Here is a 22,162-nt window from a genome sequence, read left to right as displayed (position 1 = left end):
GCATGGAGCGGATTAATTTCTGCACCCTCTTTTCAAGCTAACCTAATACCGCCAAGCCTGGCCGGCTGTTAACAGCTGTTCGCGTGAGACCTAGAGCTGACAAAATATCGATACTATCGATAATTTTTTTTTGTCTGAATATCGATCGATTGTCTGAATATCGATTGATATTTTAGAGCTGACAAAATATCGATACTATCGATAATTTTTTTTTTGTCTGAATATCGATTGAAATTTTTCCTATCAATAATATTGGTAAAGTTAAATTTTTGCGAAATTGTACAATCCGATACCCTATAAGATACATTGCGCCTATAGAGGGCGCAATTTTCGTCCGATTATGCTAAAATTTTTACAATGATTTCTTTATTAAAATTGGTTTTATTCCCTCTGGGCATTGGTATTGCTTCTATAAAACACGATCTATCGATTTTTACTTCTCATTTTCGTTTGAAATATAGGTGAAGATCGTACTATCGATATTTATTATTAGAAATACCGAAAATATCGAATGTTGCGATTATCAATAGTATGCCAGCTCTAGCGAGACCACCTTTTTAAATCTGCCTTGGCAATGCCCATAACGTTTCTGCGGCGATGGATCCTATGGACCGCAACAAGCTTGCTCACCTTTGGAGTGCTTACTCTAAGCTCAATTTTATCAATTCCTTACAATAAAAAGAAAAGATCACCCATATTATTGTTATTTTTTTGTTTTTTTTTTTATTATTATTTAATTCACTTTTATAAATGTATGACAAAAGAAAATTGCATATTTTGTTCTTAGGTCTATGGGGGGGGGCTTCCGAGCTTCGCTACTTCAGTCGGAATCGTAACGAATCGTTTTATGATTTTTTTCGATTTTCTAAAAAAAAAACGCATGAAGCACACGACTAAATGACTAGTAGGTGTGCAAAAATATATGTATATATAGAAAACAAGAAGAAGAGGAGGTGGCATAATAAACATAAAAAGAGGTTTGCTTAACAACTAAATTCAACTTAAAAGCTAACGAAGGTGAACTTATTTTTAAGTCATAAAATTAGAAAAAAAATGATGATTGGGTTTGATAAGTATGTTATGGACTCGTCGGTCGTATGTATGTATGCGCCTGTTGATTTATAAAAAAATAAACAAAAAAAAAGAGAATAATAGAAAAATACACATAGAAGATAATGTAGAAATTGCAATAGCGTTAAGGTTTTGTAAAAAACATAAATCGTTAAAGTTTAAAGTACTCTCTTGTAAAAGTCAAACAAGAAATCTTAAAGACTTCCTCAGCTCTGCCAAGCCTGGCCCATGGGCCATTTGCTATGGCACTTCTCGGCTTACCAAAAGGGACACCAGCCAATGTAACACTGGCACAGATTCTCATTGTTTGTTGCCTGTTGTATTAGCAAATCGACTTGTTGTTGCACCGTGTAGCTGGTTTGTGCCTGAAAGTCTGTACCCGTCAGTTTGCGTTTGACACGCTTTATAACCTTGCTGGCCTTGCTGTTGGTGATATCGGCATTATTGGCATTCGCTGCAAACAGGGCATTGGAGAATTGCGTGTCGTAAGCCTTGGACTTGGCCATGGTATTGGTATTGGTATGCAACATGTTTTCGTCCATGGAATTACTGAGGCTGTTGCCAGCATTGCCCGCAATGCCGCCACCAGAGTTGGCAGGTTCATTGGCATTTTTGGTACGTAGGTTTTTCGTCTCGCTGTCCAGCAGACGCCAATTAAGCAGAGGATCATAGACGAAGGCCTCCAGCACTGCCATCAGAGAGTCTTTGTTGCGTCGCAATACCAGCATGACACTTTCACAGGTGCGCCTGTAGGTACCCTCAATGCCCGTTACCTCCATGGCCTTGATGAGCATTCGTGTCAAACGGAAAGGTATTTTCTCGGGGAATTTCTCGCGCGTCATAGCCACTTCGAAGCAGTCACCGAAATCTATGTGTAAAATTTTGCCGCTCATGCGATCCAACATAAGATTGGAAGGATGCCGGTCGCCCAAGCCCAGAATGTAGCCAACCATGGACATAACAGCCAAGGAGCGTGTGTAATTGGTGCGTCGCTCAAACCACACCTCTGAAGAGGGTGATTTTAGCCACAGCAGCTTGGATAGGTCATCACCAGGGGTTTGGTCCAATGCATACTCGAATACCTCAACTTTCTGCATCAATGTGAGATGGTCATAATCGGGTGATATGCTAAGCATGGTTCTATGCTCCTGGTTCAAGGGCACCTTCTTTTTGTCTCGATAATCTCGTATGAGGGTATGTAAAGTATCACAATGTGGCACCCAGCCAATAAGGCCAGAGTTCGTACTCAAGGGTATGACAGCGTAGCGTTGTATGGCCAAGTTTCTGCGGAAAGTATCGGGATCATCTAGCAGGAGGGTGTTCACCAATGAGAACAGTTGCATGACTCGTTCGTCTTGTCGAAGATCTTCATGGCCCTTTAGCAAATACATGTAGTCCTTGCCGTTGGAGCCCCGAATGCACAACTTTCTGGGCCTTTGTTTGGAGGTGATGACCTGAAGATTGGTTTTTATATAGCTGATGCTAATTAGATCGTGGCCTGGATTGTAGGAGCCTGGTACTGCCAATTCTAGATCCTTACATGCCAAAAGTTTTGGCGAAACATAGGGCAACTCCAAGGAGGTTAGCTGTGGCAACTGTCTTGAAATCTTCTGGAAAACATGATAGTAAATGTCCCAGGCACGATCTAAATCTGTGAGAGCATTCGACGTCTTATAGCGCTGTGTCCATTCGTAGGCCTCGGTCAGTTCTCTGCCGTAGGCCTGAGAAAATGAGGTTTCCTTTAGCGTTTGAGGGCCACGCTCCAACGTACAGTGTAGCGGCTCCAGTATGTCGAACATGCCCTTCACATTGCGATCACCGAAATATAAGCGGGAAGCTTCTTCCAAGCCCTCATGCCATTGTTCGTGCCACAGAATGGCCACTCTAATCAGCTCCTCACTTATCATCATTGTTTGTTCCACCAGAATGGGAGAATGTTTGCGCATAGAGTCGAGAATTTTGAAGGCAGCATTTTTGCGAGCTATTGATGCTGACTTGGAGGCCACCGTTAGAGGATACACCAATGCCTGGGGATGATTTTTACCAATGTCTATGAGTAGCTGATGAATTAATTGACCCACCAAATTGCGATGGGTGTCAATGCGGGCAATCAATTGCGGTATGACTTGCAACCATGTGTTGATTTCAATCGCTTTCATGCCTTTCAACAAAGCGTCGTACACCTCCGAGTGATGACCATAATCGAACCACAGAGTGAGCAGGCGCAGGGTATCCTGCAGGGAATTACCTTTGATGAGGCTAATGGACTGAAAGAAACCGTTTACAGCTGGTACGGCATACTGCTCTATAATAAATTTCTCTTTCTCCAAGAACCCGGCAGAATTGTGTAGATCCAAGGGAGATTTGAGATTTTCAAACGTCTGCTTCTGTGCCTGTACCACCTTAAAGTTCATGTAGGCAAATAGATGCCAAGCCTTATACCAGCTCGAGTCGTATTCTGCAGCTTTTTCCAGACAATCTAAAGCACCTTGCACAGCTTCTGGATCCAAACCTTCCAGTTTATGCTGCCAAGTGGCCAGGCGCAGATAGCATCTGGCCAACAGACGGTGGTCCTCCTGCTTGTGCACCGTATCCGGCAAGCAATTAAGTTGACTGCTATAGGTATTAACGAATCGGCTCAGCTGTTCATAGGCCACCTGCATGTTGTCCGAAGCCGCCATGTGTTTGGTATAGGCATATGTAACCTGAGGCAATTTGTATGGCAAAGGATCCTTGGGATTTTCCATGGGATCCATGCCCAGCAGCATGACCAAAGTTTTGTGTGACTGTTGCAAGGAACCAGATTTGCGGCAAAGCGAAGCATACTTAAGCCAAGTGTGGATATCTTCATGAGGACTTAGCACCAACGAATGAACCTGGATAACGCGACGCCAGTCTTCGACCAGACGTTGACCTCCCTGCAAACGTTTCCACCACATGGCTTTGAGGGGCTCCCTGCGTTCGGGTATAAGTTTGTACTGTATGACCTCTTCCAGTTCCGCAAGCATTTGAACACAAACCATAGCTCCATAGGCTCTTTCATATGACTCACCAGCCATGGAGGTCAATTCGGTGTCAAGCAAATCTCGTGTTTCGTCTATCAGTCGTTGGGCCAACTCGAATTCATCGTGGTGAACTGCTAAGACGGCTCTGTAGAATGAACCATCTTGAGTATCCTCGGGAATACATTTCACATACTCCTGCATAGATTCCCAATCCTGTAAACCCCAAGCGGCTACAGCTGCCAGGGGAGCAGCCTTTGATTTAGTCTCTTTGCCGAATGTGTCCCATTCCTGTTTAGAGACTTTGCTTAGCTGAGACCATTCGCCCAGAGCCTCCAAGCAACGCATGCTGCCTAGACGAGACTCCAGGTCAACACTGCCCTGACGCAAATTCCTCTGATAGTGTATCAAAGCCTGGTCCCAATTGTGTAGTTTTTCATACCATCTTCCTTGGACTTTCAGCCCATCCTTGAAGGGAGGATTCTCACTGCCCACAGAATTGCGATATGTTGTGAGCAGACCCTCGGCAGCCTCCTTTTGCTGCAGTTTATTATTGATCAGAATCAGCGTCTCAAGGACTTGGGGATCTTTGTGCATCATGAATTCCTCCTCCTTATAACGCAAAGCTTTTGCATAGGCGCGGCATGCCATGGCTCGCGTACCCAACAACTTGGGATCGATTAAAATGGGATCTTTGTCGCAGTGCTCCATAAACTCGGCCAAATTTAAAATGGTCTGTGTTATCTCAGGCATATCGGTGACTTGAAGGGCCTGTATCAGGGATTGCGTCAATTCGTTCTTGTGTTCCGGCGACAACTCTGTCCAGCACGATATGAAGGCAGCATTAAACAGATCCCTCAAAAGCTTATCATAATCTTCGGCCAGTACGCGGCAGGCGCGTAAAGCATGCGAGCGGGATTCTCTCAACAAACCTATGGATAAACGCTTCAGCCATTCAACCCAATCGTCTTTGGATACACGACGATTAACCTGCCAAGCCATGCAAAGCTGTTTGGTGGACACGTTCAGTTTCTTGATGGTGGTGTTGGCATCACTTATGACATTGCCCGCTGAGTTCAGCTTAAACTTCGCCTGTCTCATAAGAAACTCCTCATCCAGGCACATGGTGGTGTTCGATTGCAGTTTCGCCATTATCTTCTCATACTGCGGGTTTACGATTCGATGCTTGGTTATAGTGCGATTAACCAGAGGAGCAAACACAAGGTATTTTTTGCCCAACTGAATGACCAATGAACACAAGGTGGACATGGCCTGATCCCGAAGTTCTGTTTCTGTGTCCAAGACACGCACCAGTGGATGTATTATGCGTGAGGAGAAATCGGTAAAATCCAGATTCCAAGCCAAATTGTCAATAGTCTCCAAAGCATGTTGCGAAACTTGTTGCGGCACATAGGGCGAATCAAAAAGCTTAACTATGGGTGGCACTATCAAATGCAGATAGTCATCAAGATTGTTGCCAAATTTCTGTAGGGCCTGCAATAAGCGCTTGGTGACGTTGCGATCTTTGGAATTGTCATGTTGCAAAACACGCAGCATTTGAGGTATGAGTTGGGCCAAGTAGTTGCGGAATTCTCCTCCCAGAGCCACAGCGATTTGTTCAATTAAATTGATGAGCGTCACCTGCAATGGCGTGTTGTTGGTCCAAAATTCTTTGATTAACTTGAAAATGTCGTTCATGTATGTTATAATATGCTGACGCACTATCTCCACTAGGATGGCCAGTTGCTGGAAGAGAAATTCTCTGAGGTTGTTGTTGGCAGTGCGTACATTTTCCAAAAGGCTGGGTAGCACCTGCGACAGATAGGGCACACATTTGATGCCCAGACTTTGAAAGATGTAGGTGACAGCCTGCACTACGCTTGTATGGCGACTGGACAAGGTGGGATCTCTTAAAATGCGAATGAGGGCAGCAATGGCTACTGCAGGATAGTACTCGTCCAATATATTACCCATGTTCACTAGTAGTTCGGCGGTGGAAATATCTTGGTTCTCCTCCACCTTAAAGTCAGAGAGCGAAATGAGGACACTGTCTTTTTGACTGTCTATCAGGCCTTTGTTCATTTTGTGCTTGTATGGGTCCATGGCTCCCAGCAAACCTAAAACCCTTATGGTTTCACGGCGTATCGAACGCCTCTGCTCGGTCTTTAGAAAATTTATCAAAATATCTATCAACACAGGATATTTATGATAGGGAGTTACAACACGTCCGGTGGCACTTATAAGTTGACCCAAGGTCCACAGAGCCACACCTCTCTTATCCGGAGAACCGGCGTCACCCAACATTTCCAAGAGTATCGAAAGTAAATCATCGGCCCACAGTTCCATTTCATTTGAGCCACCATTTACTTCGGCCAAATCACCCACAGCGCGCAGAACATTTAGAATAACACCAGGATTTGATTCGGTTTCCCGTAGTTTGGGCACCAAAATGGCCAAAATAGGATTCATATACGAAGATATCAAACGAGGGGTGCTTATGACTAAATGGTCCAACATGCGAGCACTTTGCTCCTTATTTCTGCTCATGCCTGAATGCTCAAGCTCTGTCAACAATTGGACCAAAACACGTCTTAGTTTGGGCATAACATATGCTGGATTCATGGCCGAGAGGCGGCCTATTGTAACCATGGCCAACTCACGTATCTCGAAGATTTCATCGTTCAATGTTATAAACAGGGCACTTAAGGATTCCGGCTGTGCTAGTTCAGCATCAAATGTCTCATCGAGTGAACGAAGTATGCGTACGCGTACATTGCAATCAGTATCGGTGATGGCTACAATCAACAAGCGTTCGATGACGTATGAGACGGTGTCGCTAAGGGTTTTCGAATTTTCACTGCTATCCGCTTGTTGCACAGCCAATTTCAAAAGTCGTGTGCAAGTCTGCACAGCCTCCAGACGTATTTCCTGTTGCTCGTGATTGATGAAGTAGTCGGCGCATCTGAATAATTGGAAAAAAGCAGAAAGTTATCCTCACAGGCTACTGAGAAAAATGATTTTCCTTACCTTTGCACAAAATCTAGCATATTCTGTTCCTCGAAATTAAATGTTCCCAATGTGCGCAAGGCCAAAACAATGGTAGCAGCATCTTGCGATAAATTCATGGACGAGTCCATAGATGAGGACATCGACATTATAGCACCGTATGCAGCTCCTGCTGGTTTATTCATCAATATCTGAGAGAGTATGCCAATCAAGCCTTCAGCTATGGCCGATTTCAAGTAGGGCACATTTTCTGCCAACTCTCTCAAACAAACCGTCAGCGCCGGTGACAATCCTGTCGAAAACATTTGCTCCAAAATCTCACGCACATCTTCGGTAATGCCAGCCTTTACAGCATTGGCCAACAGAGTAATGCATGCAAAAATGGCCGGATCTATAGAGGCCTTACGTTTATTGGTAGCATCCTTGGGCGGTAAGGCCATTTTTATGGCAGACATTATCGTTTTCAAATGCTTATCAATGTCACGCTCCACTGCCACAGCTATGTAACCAATTGTTATGTAGGCCACATTACGATCTTTCTCTTTGCCCTTAAGTACGGTCAACAAGTGGTTAATGCATTTTTGAATATATTTTTGGACGAACACCTCACGATTGATGGCAGCCAGGCGAGGTAGTATTTGAAGCAATGCCTGTTGCACATAAACCGACTTTGATAGTCTCTGCTCAATGATATTGTCACAAATGTTGGTGTAATGCTCCATGATGACCTCACGGGCATAGGAAGATTCCAAAACGTTAGACTGCAAAAGAGGAATATAAAAAAAATTTTTGTTGGATATAAAAAGGATGGTTACATAGTGTGGCTCGTATATAATGTACAATTGCAATTGGTGTTAGAGGAGTTCACCATACCAAAATTCTAATTAAAATCGAATACAAAAAAATAGCATTCGGCCAGCTTAATAACTCAGATCGAAAGATTCCTCTGTTGGAAGGTTACATCTTGATATGAACCCATATAGACCACCTTCAAGCCTAGCCTGCCAAGCTTTTTGCTACAGCAATGCCTGAACGGGACGCTGCCATTCAATTTCCTATATCCCGCTGATTCGGCAAACTTATACACAGAAAAAAAAAAAAATAAAAGGTGGGTTTTAATCACGAAATTAATCCATCCAATTTTTTTTTTAATTTTCAATTAATTTAGGATTTTTCTGAAAATTCCAATTAATTTCCATATGAGATACACAGATGTAAAAAAAATGATCTCTGCTTGTGTGGAAAGCTGCATTTAGTGTATCATGAAAATGATCGTAACCTGTTTGGTGGAACGGAGATTTAAGAAGGCTTAGACAGGCTACGAGGTGGTTCACAATAAGGGCAAACGACTGAAGTTGTGTGCAGGCAAGTAAACAAAATGACATGGTGAAATCGGCCAAAAGGGACTGAGTCATGAGTCGATTTTTACAAATCAACAAAGGGATTAGACGAGTTCTTTAGTTTTCGTAGGGAGCTTTCTAAGAACCCGAGCCCCTTGAAATAAGCTCGACCTTGAATGGAGTCTAGCTGTGACACTCTCAAAGCTATTGGCTTGGTACTTTTCATAGATCGCGTAAGAAGATTCGCACGGCACCGAAATAATCAAGTATTTGCTTGTAACGGTAACGTAAGAAGACTCGCCACAATGAAAGGGTCGATGATAAGAAGACTTGCACGGCATTAAAAGAATCGATGTAAGGACGCTTACTGATATGTTACCACGTAATAAGATTCACAAGGTACAGGGAGAATGATTTTGGATCCTTATGGCTACGTCAGCATGTAAGAAGACTTGCAAGTCACAAAGAATTGATATTCGATGCTTACGGGTACGTCATAACGTAAGAAGACTGACAAGATACGGGGAGCAAGGGTTTTCAAAGGTTTCGGGTACGTGCAGATACGTAAGTAGACCCGCACGCCAGGGGAAGAATGGATTTACGATGCTTACGGGTTTGACAACATGTAAGAAAAACTGGATTTGCTATGCTTACTGGTACGTCACCACAGAAGACGACTCGCTCGGCACCGGAAGAATGGGGTTAGGATACCAAGTGGTACGTCACCACGTTAGGAGAGCTGCATGGGACTTGTTTCGATGCTCCTTCATCGACTGATAATCCTTGGCCAGAAATGATTCTGGATCGATTTTGGTATCAATGCATGTCTTAGGTCCTTCGGTGGGAAAGATCGAAGGTCGTTGCCTACGCGTTTTACGTCGTCATCGTGATAAGGTGTAGATAAAGCTGTGTGGATAGGCAAAGTCCCATGTTCATGGCTTACACATACACCCCAAAAAATTTGAACTGGTACTTTTTACAAGCTGAGCTTTTTAGGTGTTAGGGCTGCCGCTCTTACCGGAGGCCAAGTACCTAGGAGAAAAGGGCCAGAAATGGAATGAAAGCGCTCTAGGAGCTAGGGGCCTAGTACAAGAATATTTGGGTATGGCATCGGGATCTGGGCAGCTGTGCTTCCGCGGACGATGGAGAAGGTGCAGTATACTGCGAAGGTTCTGATATCCGGTGCAAGGGGGAATGCCCCAAGAGAGACTTTGAATGATGTGCTTGATCTTATGCTCTTTTGCCTGTTGTTGTTGTTGTAGCCACATTTTCATGTGGAGGTGGCAATGATCCTCGTCAAGCTCCTGTAAGTGAACAAACTCGTTCCGGTTCAAACGACCGATCGCCGTGGGAACAGGTTGACCATTGCTTATTTAAAGGTGCCAATAACTCGCCTTGTCATAGCATCATAGGCACTCAGTACTTGTGCAAGAGCCGGTGCCGCCCGCCCTCCCACTGAGACTCTCCGCTTGATACCGCCGATTGTCCGCGACCGTATGGAGCATTCCAATATACGCAACCTGTGGACGCGCCCGGTAGCTTGCAGCTAAGTTTCTCGTGACAGCAATAAACACCACATAAATTGGAGCTCAATGTTCCAGCCTGTGTGGTGCTCACAGCTATCGTGCAAGGGCCGAGCCTTCTCACCTATTGAAACTTAAAGTAGATCGCTACCTCACGAAGCAAATATGTGGTTTCAATGACAACAACAGCAGAATTGAATTCCGGAGATCGCTCTATACCGGGAGCTACATTAACTTACGGTCCGATATAGCCAATACTCGTATTTAACCAACCAATGGACATAACAATAGGTTGTCATGTCCAGATATGACGCCAAACGCCTAGGTTCGAATCCTAATGAAGGCATCACAAAATATTGTGAGCGATGTTCTAAAAATTTTTTAGGATTGCGCCCCACTGGTTGTGGGTGGTGTGGGCTTTGATACAGTTGTATATTTTTTTGTATATCAAAATTAGTGCTTGAATTAATAAAATTCATCAATCCACACTTGGTTTTTATGAGTAATGCAGTTGTTAAATCATATCGTTTATCTTACCCCATTGAATTTGTGTCCTCCTTGTTGGCCCTCGCCCAATTCCACCAAACGTGTTGAGCCCAATTTCTTGATGAAGGGAGCTTTCAAACGTGGAACAATTGTTGTCAATTGATGACTGCTATTGCCAGAATTAGTTCCATTGCCGCCGGTTATATATGAAGCGGCAGAAGCGTCGCCCAGTTTGCCAGACAATGTATCGGGTAGCAGGGCCTTTAAACTATTGTAACGACGCTCCCAAGCTGCATTAGAGCAGCGGAAGAGTTCATTGAATATAATCAGACTACCATGAATACGATCGTCACGTGTCATGCCCTTGGGCTCCCTTTGCTGCAGCGCTATGTCTTCGTTGAAACTTTTACAGGCCTCGGCATAGGATATCTTATACCATTGGGGTTCACTCGACTGTTTGGTGTTCTCACGTTGCGATGTAACAATAAGAGCAGCACGTAAAGCCTCTCCGGCTGATTCACGTATAGCAGGTTTCGGATCGAAAATGGCATTAAAGATATGATCAAAAAAAGTGGAAATTTGCTGATAGAAATATGTGGGCATGGCAACGGCCAATTCGCGTAGTATAAATACGGCAGCATGTCGGCGATACTAAAAGTAATGAGAACAAAAAGAGTGTTATTATTGGTTAATTCAGGTATTACTGTACGTGTTTGGAACTTGCCTCATGTCGGTCGCCGCTAAGCCACTCGAAAGCACGTTTTATATCAAACTCAAAGGATTCAGCACCCTTGGACCCCGGCAGATTGGCCAATTTGACCAAAGTGCGAGCAGCTATTTCCATTACAGAGACATCATTGCAGGGCAACAAGTCCCGCAGGTGGTTATAATAAGGCGTAATACGTTTCATGGTATTTACAACATCGCCACTTATTAGACATTCTGTAAATGCAAACAAACGTTATTTAATTTCACAACTCACCGGCTCTGCCAAACACCAGAAAAAATATCCATCTCACATCATGTCATATATGCATGCATACTCACTTATGGCTAAAACACCACCCTTTTTCTCATTGATGTCCGTGGACATGACCATACTAAATATCTGATGATTGAAATCATCGAAAAACTGCACCAATTCCTCCTGGGACATTTCCCTAAGCTCCGTTTTGACATAGAGAAAAAGATCCTGGGCGGCTTTGCTCTGCATGCCGCGATTCCGGGACTTGAGTCCCGTCACGAATTGTTGCACAATCGATGTCGTCGACATGGCTGGCGGAAACTTTTTCAAAAATTACAAACTTTACACTTTATTGAAGGCAACCATGCACTTGTTTCCAATATTATTTGCAGTTTTTCGTTTTAAAATATATAAAATTTTCTACATTTCAAGCAAGCAATGGAAAAACACTTGCGATTGACTTCGTCTTTTTTTTCTTCTTTTACTGAGAACTGTCAGACATGAGATTTGCGTGCATGCATGATATGCGAGACATAACTAAATGATTGCGTCGCCGGCAGCAGCAAAGGCAAACTAGAAAGAAACCGTAGATGAGAATAAAAGAAAAGAAAAAGGGGCTGTTTGTCTATTTTAATTGGTCAGGCGAAAAGGTTTATTCATGTTTTAGTCTTTGGCAATGCCTATTTTTCATCCACCCCCTCAAAGCGTTACTTTTCCCAACGTTTCCATTGAGAAAGCCCCCCTAAGTATATTTCAACTTGTAAGAAATGTCAAACGCATGTAAACAAATACCATTGTTTGCATGTGTTTGTGCTCTGGTGTATATTTTTAGTGGTTTGTTTTGCTCCCAACATTCCATAAAAACCCCAAAATTGTCAGAAAATTTCCTCCATACCACGAATGTCATCACAAAGCACATTCATTAAGAAAATTTCCTTCACGCACACACAAAAGTACGCGAATTCGTGGTTTTTTGGGTGGATTATTTTCTTCTGCACCGAAAATAGCCCGTCATGGCTCTTTTTTCGATCGATCACAAACACTTTATATTTGTATTAATTGTAGTCGTAAGTTTCGCAGTAGCTCAAATAACGGAGGACCCCTACAAAGTGCTGGGATTGAATAGACACGCTAGCAACCAGGAGATACGCAAAGCCTACAAGCAGCTGGCCAAAGAATGGCACCCTGATAAAAATAGTCATCCGGATGCTGAATTGAAATTTGTGCAAATCAAAAAAGCATATGAGCTGCTCAGTGACTCAGACCGACGACGTCTGTATGACCAGCATGGTGTGACCAACGAGGACTCGCATATGTACAAGCAAAAGCACGACTACAGTAATTATGGCCGTTTTGCCACCGACCCTCTGGAGGAGTTCTTTGGCAAGCAGTTCCATTTCGATCATGACATCAGCATCTATCACAAGTTGTCGGTGACCACCAACTATTATGAACAGACCATTTTGGAGAAGAGCCGTAGTGTGCCGTACATTTTAATGTTCTACAATGACTGGTGTTTCCGCTGCACGCGTTTGGTGGGGGCCTTTAAGAAACTCATCGATATACTGGAGCCTTTGGGTGTGCAGTTTGCCACCGTCAATGCGGCCCACGAGCAAAGACTATTTCGCAATGCTGGTCTCAATGATCTGCCCAGCATGGTCTTTGTGCTCAACGGGCACAACTATGTGTATAGGGAGAACACCATAAGTGCCCAAAAGGTGGTGGATTTCATACGCAAGAAGTTGCCCTACAGAATGGCTGTAAAGGTGGACGACAGCAATATTGATGACTTTCTAAACGGTTGGATGGACAATAAAGTGCGGGCTTTGATTTTGGAGCCCAGGAATCAAACACGCCTGCGCTATCTTCTAGCAGCCTTTCAGTTTCGCAATCGTGTACAATTCGGTCTGGTTCACTTGGACAATGCCAATTGTAAGGATATACGAGAACGTTTCCAGATTCATCCCAATTTGGATACTTTGTTGATATTCAATGAGTATGTAGAGCGCCCAGTGGCCAGTGTCTCCATGGCTGATATACCTACACAAACACTGAATAGCATCATATCATCAAATCAATATCTAATGCTGCCGCGTCTCTCCTCCCAGGAGATACTGGAAGGTATTTGTCCCGCTGAATGGAATCGCCCCCGTAAAAGGCTATGTGTGGTTTTAATAACAGAAAACTCCGACGAGCACAATTTCGCTCGCGGAGCCCTGCGCAACATAGCCCTGCAAAGTGCTTACAGTTTGGAGAAAGTCCGCTTCGCCTACATATACAAGGAAAAGCAATTGGACTTTATCAATGCCATTTCGCAGGGCTCTGAGAACGAGAAGCTTTTGCGCATTGTGGTATTGTGGCGCCGCGACACCTCGCATATCAAATACGAATGGGTACATGATGCCAGTTTGGATCTGAAAGATCATCCCTCCTCGGATCATCTCATAAATCATACCAAGCAACAAATTGATCATACCATACAGAAGTTGCTGAAGACATCTGAGGCCTTGAGCTATGAGGCATTTGTCAAAAATCTGCTGGATGAGCATGCCCAGGGTTTCATACACAGTTGGATCACTAAGGTATTCAATATCTACGATTATCTGGTGGACACCATCGAGGAGCAGCATGTTTTGGCTGCACTTTCTTTGCTGGGCACCATAGCATTTATGTTTGCCGTAGGCTATGTCATGGTCTATTTTGTGCGTGCCGAAGAGGAGAATCTAAAGGCCAAAGGCGAGCTGTCGCCAAAGGGAGGTGCCAAGGCAAATCGCCAACAACCAGAGCTAAGACTGCATGAATTGCGAGCGGAAAAATACAATGGCCTAATAAGGCTCCTAAAGCCAGGCTGTAGAACCATAATTCTTATAACAGACTTGCAATCAAGGCCCAAGCTTATACCGCCTTTCCATAAAGCCGTTTGGCCTTATCGCCGCAACAAGACCCTTATGTTTGGCCACATGCTTATAGACAAAGGTTTGTCTTGGTATTCGGAGCTATTGCGCCAGGGTTTGGGCGATTCCAAGACTTTGCACATAAACCCTAGAAATTGTGTGGGCACTGTGTTGGCCTTGAATGGCCATCGCAAGTACTTCTGCATGTACCATGCCAAGCATCCGGAAACAACGCGAGGTGTTAAGCGCATGGAGAAGATCACTCGCCAACTCATACAACGTCCCGATGATCCGGAAATTGGTGCCTTCTTCAATCCTGCCAATTCCGATGATTCCGAAGACAATGAGCCCAAAGTGCTGTTGGAGGGCAACTTATTGGATGGCCTTAGCAATTGGTTGGATCGCCTTTTCGAGGGCTCAACTCACAGATACTACATCAACTATTGGCCCGAGTTTCCTACCAAATAAGCGATGCATTGCATCAACTGCCGTTTGGAAGAAGTGCCATGTCCCCACAATACAATCAGCGATTGCAGCAACACATGTGTTGGCCACATCGTATTGAGGTGGTTTGAGTTGCAAAGAAATACTCATTATTACTACGTATTTACTACTTAGCCAATTTACCAAATCAAAAACCAAAAAATAGAACAATTAACTAAACCAAAACTACATTCAAACTTGCCAGAAGAAAAGCATTCAGTTCAAACACGAGATGATAATACGATACGACACCATTTCACATACATACATTACATTAAATAAAAAAAAAATACTTATAGAACCAGAGGATAGATCTGGTTTACGAAACGACCACTTCTGTCGACGGAACAAATCAAATAAATGACTGTTAGCCCAAGCGGGTCTAGCTGATATACAAATAAGTAAGTGTAGGCAACTTTGTTTTTCCTAGTCAAAATTCTAGTTCTAATTTCCATGGCGTATTGTTGCAGTTTTAAGTTTTATTATTTTTATTTATTTAATATATTTATTTATACAAACTTACATATAATAAATGAAATGTCCCATATCCACATACATGCATATGTATGTGTGTATGTAGATGGGGCAACCTTGGTATCTTCTTTATTTAAGCTATCACCTATTGTTTGGACTTCCCTAGGGGTTAATGTCGACTTTAAATTGAAAATTACAAATATTAATAAAATAAAATAAAAAGAAAAAGAAAAAGAAAACATACATACATACATACACCCACATAATATACGTTCACACCAAAAACTAGTCTTATAAGCTTACGATATAATATTTATTACTACTATTCACAATAAATTTTAAATCAGATTTAAATTAAATACAAATAAATGCAATTATAAAAATACACAAAAATAAATTTCAAAAACAAACAAATTTATTTTCTTCTTTACTCTACGCAGCCTATTCTCAGTGTAAAGCATTGTTGGTGGACAGAACAACATCTGATATTCCATTGTTGTTGTTTTGCTTTTAAATGACATTTTGACTGAACCATAATCTTGGCGTTATTGTTGTAGACACATTTATGAGAAGGTGTTGTAGCAGTGTGTAGTACACTGAGACGGCAGCCGTTGCCGATGGCAGGTGTTGTAGCAGTGTATAGTACACTGAGACGGCTGCCTTTGTCGATGAAGGAATTCATCAGGTCAATCCGGTACGTACAACCGGCTGCCATGGGATTGAATGAGGAGGTGTCGATCCTTATTGTTGTTGTAGCCACATTTTCAAGTGGAGCAGCAAGCTCGTACCCGTCCAAAGGAACGATCGCCGCGGCAACAGGGTGGCCATTGGTTATTTAAAGGCGCCAATAGCTCGCCTTGTCGTATCGAGCAACGTAGGCACTCAGTATTTGTGCAAGAGCCGGTGCCACCCGGCCTCTCACTGAGACTCTCCTCTCAATACAGCTGACTGTCCCCGACTGCCGTTGCAGCTACTCCGTATGGAGCATTCCACTATCCGCAACCTGTGGACGCGCCCGGTAGCTCCCAGCTAAGCTTCTCGTGACAGCAATGAACACCACACAGATCGGACCTCAAGGTTCCAGCTTGTGTGGTGCTCACGGGCATTCCGTGCCGAGCATTAGGAGGGGATAACCATCGATGGAAAATTTTTTGATGTTCTCAACAGGATTGGAACGCGGACGTTCATCGTCATAGGCGTTCATTCATAATCGTGGGGATTAAAATTTTTTCTGATCCTTTCGGCCAGGGTTGGAACCCAGGCGTTTAGCGTCATAGGCCAGCATTAGGAGAGTATAACCATCGATGGATATTTTTTTCTGATGTTCTCGCCAGGATTGGAACCCAGGTCATAGGCGTTCATTCATAATCATATGTGTTCTCGACACAAATGCGGGGCAGTGACACAACACCGCAGTCACCAGGATGTCCGCCAGTAGTAAGTAGTGTGATCTTATCATACCGACCGAATAGAGTCTTTGGTGGGCGCCCATTACCCATTGCTGATGACGAAAAGACCTGCCCAGGGGGACCACAACCAACTGAGATCCGGATGGTGTACAGACTGAAGTCGCATCGTTCATGGTTAGATGATAATATTACAAATATCTGCCCTTAGTGCGGCACTACACCCCATGACACCAATCATCCATGGCAGCCGGTTGTACGTACCGGATTGACCCGATGGAGTTCTTCATCGGCAAGGGCAGTGTATAACACACTGTTACAACAACAACAACAATCACCTATTTAGATGCCCAACGAATCTGAATGCAGAGGCACTATAGACCGATCCAGTAGAAGCAGCCATATCCTTAGAGCTAGATCTAGGAACTATTGTCGGGTAAGGATGATCTCACAGAGAATAGTGAACTGCGGAGACAAAACAAGAATCGATATACTTGCAAACGTGAGGCTACAACAACAACAGTCTCCACAGACCCACCGCTCCTTGTATCCATGGCTAAGTAAAAGACCAAACGTTGCATCAATAGTTAGGACTTTTACCGGCAGTATGAGGTCATGCTTTCTCAAACCTAGGATAAGTGACGTCCTGTCCCAGCCACGGGCACTTGGCCACCCTGAAACCAAAAGCCTGAAACGTGCCTCATTTATTTGGTTATCTACGGTGGCCTCGCAAATGCGTATATCCTGCCAAGAAGCTCGAACAGGGATTGTTTTACTATATCAGTAGGTGTTCATCAGCTTTCCATTGCCAACTAGCTTATCCGTAAACTCGTTCCTCAACACTTGATATCCCTTCCCATTATTCGAAAAAACCTTTTAACATCTCCTACCCAGTCTGGACCTCATATGGCCTTCAGCGCCACCCGACTGTCGACCCACATAGTTACAATTCGTTCGAACACCCGCTTATACGTCTCCCACCAAGGAGCTCGCATAGGGGCGTGTTCACCGCCTCCTTCCCCGCTACTCTTTTTTGGCCCGGTACTCAGCAAAGCCATCATTCGAAGAAACTCTTTGAGTCTCCTTACCAGTCTTGACTTCACATGGCCCGAAGCAAGAGCCTTCAGCGCCGCCGCCGCGGTGCACCCGTCCGAAAACCTATATGACTCGCAAATTCCAAGGAACTTTATGTAGACTTCTGCCCCGGTGCCCCCATCCATGTATAGAGAAGGTTCTGGGGAAGGCGGGGTGTCCCCAGCCCAGATTCCCTTTTCCGAGAAAATAATGTCCAGCTCCATAGTCCGAGTAATGCCGGGTTCCGTTTCGCTCACCCGAACATGGCATTCAGCGTTCTCGGACACTCCTCTTTGCTCCAGTGATCAGCACTGTCTCGATAACCTGTGCCTTCTTAAAAAACCTGCGAAGATCATAGCTGCCTGATTTCGCATCAGATAACCACAGTCCAGAATCGGCCAAAACACCGCCTTCAACATCCAATGTACTGACCCCGGCCAAGCCTGAAATCCTTACTATCGACTTGAGACAGAAGTAGGGCGCATTTGGCCCCCTAAGATTCTTTTCGACAATCCTTTTCCAGTTCATTTAGGACAGGTCCTCAGAAATGCCAAGCATTCGTGAAATGTACCAGCTCAGTCTATTTGAGATTTATGCCTTAAGGCCCTCTGAGCGAACACCATAATAGTAGGAGAGAAAGCAACCACGACGTCACCTGCATAGGAAACGACTTTCACCCTCTCGGAGTTATTAGCGCCTTTAAATAACCAATGGCTGTCATGTTACCGCGTCGGAAGGATCTTGCTCACAACAACAATAATCCTTTCGTTTCATTAAGTTCAACTGGGCCGATCTTTGTATTCCCACCACCTCGAGTATATATGTTAACCACCTTTCGTCATAACCCGGTGAAAAATGCATCATTAGCCCATAGTAGCTATATCGAAATATAGTCCGAAAGATAGAACACCAATCCCATGACAACCGGTTGCACGTACCGGATAGACCCGATGGAGTTCTTCATCGGCAAGGGCTGCCGCCTCAATGTAAACACACTGCTACAACAACAACAACATATTTCGTCTGCTTGATTCTGTTGAGTGTCAAGACCCAGGAACTCTGCGACTAAGATGGGGCGCGTCCACAGGGATCCCGGTCTGAGTCGACTCGGTCTGGCCGGGCAGTTAAACAGGTGACGTGCATCTGGTGTGGTATTAGGTTACAATCGAGATATACATCTTGCACGTCGGCATCAATCCTTGCTCTGTAGGAGTTGGGGCGGCTGCATCTGCCGGAACGTTATTGAGCCAGAACTACTCTGGTTTGCCGGAGGAGGTCAATTTCTTCGGGTGCAATGGGAGGCGGTCGTTCTCCAATGACAATATTCACCCGATAGCCATTTACCGCATCTGCTACCGTGTCTGCATGAATGTTGTGTAGACCTGCTTGATATGCCGCTTGATCTAGGGGTTCTCTCTTGTAGCGCTGAACCTCACGTTCTAGATCATGTAGATCTACCTTAAGGCTTCTGGGCGGTGGATATCTATCCACAAGATGATGATTTGGATGGCCTCTGCGATAACAGCCCAAAAGGTATTGCTAAGACAACATGTATTTATGTCTTCGCCCTACCAGTGCGATCTTTGTCTCCTGATGGAGGTGGTCCACATAAGCACCTCGGAGGGCGGCATTCTGACAGTACTTCAAAACTAACCATAGATCGGCCAATTGCTTTGTACTTGGTCAACAAGGTTTCATTGTCAGCACACACTATCAGTGCTGGCGGCAAGTGACTTGAGGACCTTGTTTTTACCTTTTCGCAACTCGCTATGGCATATGGAGAGAATATGTAGGTTAGGTTGAAAAGATGGTGCAGATATTAGTCCGCCCAATGCCACTATGGACATACACCTAAGCCAGTAATCGGCTTGTTGTGCGCTCTAAAAACTATAAAAAAGTCTTAAAAAAGAAAAATTTAAATTAGGAATTCCATGCTACTTACAAAATCCTTAATTGTTTGCAATACCACTCCCCTAAGTTGGTTCATGTCTGGTATTGTGTCTCCACCTAAATGCCGGTATCTGGTGGACGCGAAAGCCGGGCAATGGCAAAGGAAATGCTCTAACGTCTCATCATCTTCATCGCATGCCCTACACATGCTATCACTTGCCGCACCGATTTAACATAAGTGAGCTCGTAGTCCTATGTGTCCCGTTATGATACCAATAGCTATACTGACTTCCTTTCATTAATAGCTACGTCTTCTCACGTTCTGAGACTATCCTCGAATTCAGGCCCCATTTCGAGCCTATGGCCCGTCTACATAGTGCCCAACATCTGTGAGCCTTCTCAGTACGCTCCTGAATATGACACTTCCAATTCAGTTTCCTGTCCAAGAAAAAAGTATGTTTGAGAAATTCAAACATTCTGCGCAGCCTAACAGTGAAAAGTCGACGCTGGCTTTCACTATCACAAGCAGAGAAAAGTATGCCGATTTTAGTCCAAATCGGGCCATACTTCGATATAGCTCCTTTGAGTGCATAAATAATGCTATTTTCACCGGGTTATGACGAAAGGTAGTTAACATATATACCCGAGGTGGTGGGTATCCAAAGTTTGGCCCTGCCGAACTTAATGCCTTTTTACTTGTCTACACCTCGTTTGATATTTTTGTCAACTACTTTTCTTAAAAAGTTCTTTTATCCTCTCATAAATATCTGCTTGGTATTGCACTACGACTAGGAAACCCCTTTCAAAAAACATGCCATGATAATTTCATATCGTAGGAGTTTTACATTCACCTCATTTCATGCGACGTTGTCCCATTTATTTTGTACTGCCTTTGTCAACGATGAAAATATTTACATTTTAACATCATAAACGTCTGCCCCTGTTCTCCTAGGGGAGCTTTAGGCAAATCTCATATGCATCTTTAAAGTTTTTTGTGATGCGGTATGTAAATATTTGATTCATGCATACGTCCAAGTTTTTTTTTGCTTTGGGCTCCCTATCTTCGCCATATATTATTCGCTATTTAATTAGGTCAATATTATGGAGTACAAGCGAACACTCGTGTGGCATGTCTTTCTGGTGAAGTGTAAGCAAACACTGACACCAAAAAGTGTTTCATAAGGCATCAAAGGGTTATTGGAGTACCCTTAAAGTTGTTTTTCTTTATTACGCGACTTCCTCTCCTTTTAGCTCGATACAGTAAAACAAGAGATGTCTAATCCAGCCTTAATCGCTTTCGTGCTTTTTTCCGCGAAACTTATAGGGTATTTGAATTTTTAATAATTTCCTACTTCTGAGAAAATTGCGGTCTTCAAGGCAACTCTGAAGTTCCAAGTAATGCGGAGAACGCCTAGGATAAATATTTGGAAAAAAGGAAAGTGTCACTCTCACAGAAATTGAATACTACACAGATAAAAATAATTTTGAAAAACAACAACTTTGGTCGAAAAAACAACTACGAAAGTTGTTAATTTTCCTGCAACAATTTATTTTGAATCTCAATGACCCAAAGTACATATTTGTTGTTGAAAGGCACTCTTTGCAAGCCAACATATAACAACAACAACAACAATATATCCATAGGCAAGGCAAAACCCATCCAACCAGCCAACGCATATGCTTTGTTTCGGGTGGTGGTGTTTTTGTCTTCTTTGTTCGGCTCGCGCTGCTTTGTCTCATTAGTTTTATTGCTGCTCTCGGGTTTTCCTCTGTCACTCTCTACTATTAGCCTTAAAAACAAATTTTAATAATTTTGTTGCCACAGAGTATTGAACTCTTTATCTAATGTTTGGTAGTCTTGGACGCATCCTTTAGCCTACCGGCATAATCTTCTTTATGATGAAATAAATCAATAAGTACTGCTGCACAGTAATAATTTAATTTAAAACAAGTAAAAAGGCGTTAATTTCGGCCGGGTCGAACTCTGGATACCCACCATCTCGGGTATATATGTAGACCACCTTTCGTTATAATCCGGTGAAAAATGCACCATTATTGAAATATGGTCGGATTTGTACCAAATTCGACACGGATAATGAGTGGTCTAATAAGTACAAGTCATTGTTCAATTTTGCAGAACAAAAATATTGGTCTTTTTGGTAGCCATATCCAAATATAGACCGATATGAACCATATACGACACGGATGTCGAAAAGCCTAACATAAGACACTGTGTCGAATTTCAGCGAAATCGGATAATAAATGTGCCTTTTATGGGGCCAAGACTTCAAATTGAGAGATCGGTCTATATGGCAGATATATCCAAATATGAACCGATCTGGGCCAAATGGAAGAAGGATGTCGAAGGCCCTAGCAGAACTCACTGTCCCAAATTTCGGCGAAATCGGACAATAAAAGCGCCTTTTATGGGTGTAAGACCTTAAATCGAGAGATCGGTCTATATGGCAGCTATATCCAAATCTGGACCGATCTGAGCCAAATTAAAGACGAATGTTGAAGGGGCTAACGCAACTCACTGTCCCAAATTT

At 43.6% G+C, this 22,162-nt stretch overlaps 2 protein-coding genes across 2 annotated transcripts; one reads left to right on the top strand and one right to left on the bottom strand.

Annotated features, from left to right (window-relative positions):
- Positions 1 to 721: 721 nt before the first annotated feature.
- On the bottom strand, positions 722 to 11,858 carry LOC106089840 (serine/threonine-protein kinase Tor). The gene is made up of 5 exons (XM_013255834.2): positions 11,476 to 11,858; positions 11,153 to 11,370; positions 10,480 to 11,079; positions 7,101 to 7,840; positions 722 to 7,035 (listed from the first exon to the last, which is right to left on the bottom strand). The coding sequence occupies exons 1-5, from the start codon at positions 11,699 to 11,701 to the stop codon at positions 1,329 to 1,331; spliced, it is 7,491 nt and encodes a 2,496-aa protein (XP_013111288.1). The 5' UTR covers positions 11,702 to 11,858; the 3' UTR covers positions 722 to 1,328.
- A 447-nt stretch (positions 11,859 to 12,305) lies between these two features.
- On the top strand, positions 12,306 to 15,624 carry LOC106089847 (dnaJ homolog subfamily C member 16). The gene has a single exon (XM_013255844.2). The coding sequence runs from the start codon at positions 12,406 to 12,408 to the stop codon at positions 14,752 to 14,754; it is 2,349 nt and encodes a 782-aa protein (XP_013111298.1). The 5' UTR covers positions 12,306 to 12,405; the 3' UTR covers positions 14,755 to 15,624.
- The last annotated feature ends 6,538 nt before the right edge of the window (positions 15,625 to 22,162 follow it).

This window comes from Stomoxys calcitrans, chromosome 1 (genome assembly GCF_963082655.1).
Source record: "Stomoxys calcitrans chromosome 1, idStoCalc2.1, whole genome shotgun sequence".
Taxonomy (NCBI): Eukaryota; Metazoa; Arthropoda; class Insecta; order Diptera; family Muscidae; genus Stomoxys; species Stomoxys calcitrans.
This window is presented reverse-complemented; position numbering and strand designations above follow the sequence as displayed.

Excerpts from the sequence above, each read along its gene's own strand:
- LOC106089840 (XM_013255834.2), bottom strand. The coding sequence starts at position 11,701 with ATGTCGACGACATCGATTGTGCAACAATTCGTGACGGGACTCAAGTCC. Across the intron at positions 7,841-10,479 it reads GAGGACACAAATTCAATGGG|TCTAACGTTTTGGAATCTTC; the intron begins GTAAGATAAACG and ends CCTCTTTTGCAG. Across the intron at positions 7,036-7,100 it reads ATGCTAGATTTTGTGCAAAG|ATGCGCCGACTACTTCATCA; the intron begins GTAAGGAAAATC and ends CCAATTATTCAG.
- LOC106089847 (XM_013255844.2), top strand. The coding sequence starts at position 12,406 with ATGGCTCTTTTTTCGATCGATCACAAACACTTTATATTTGTATTAATT.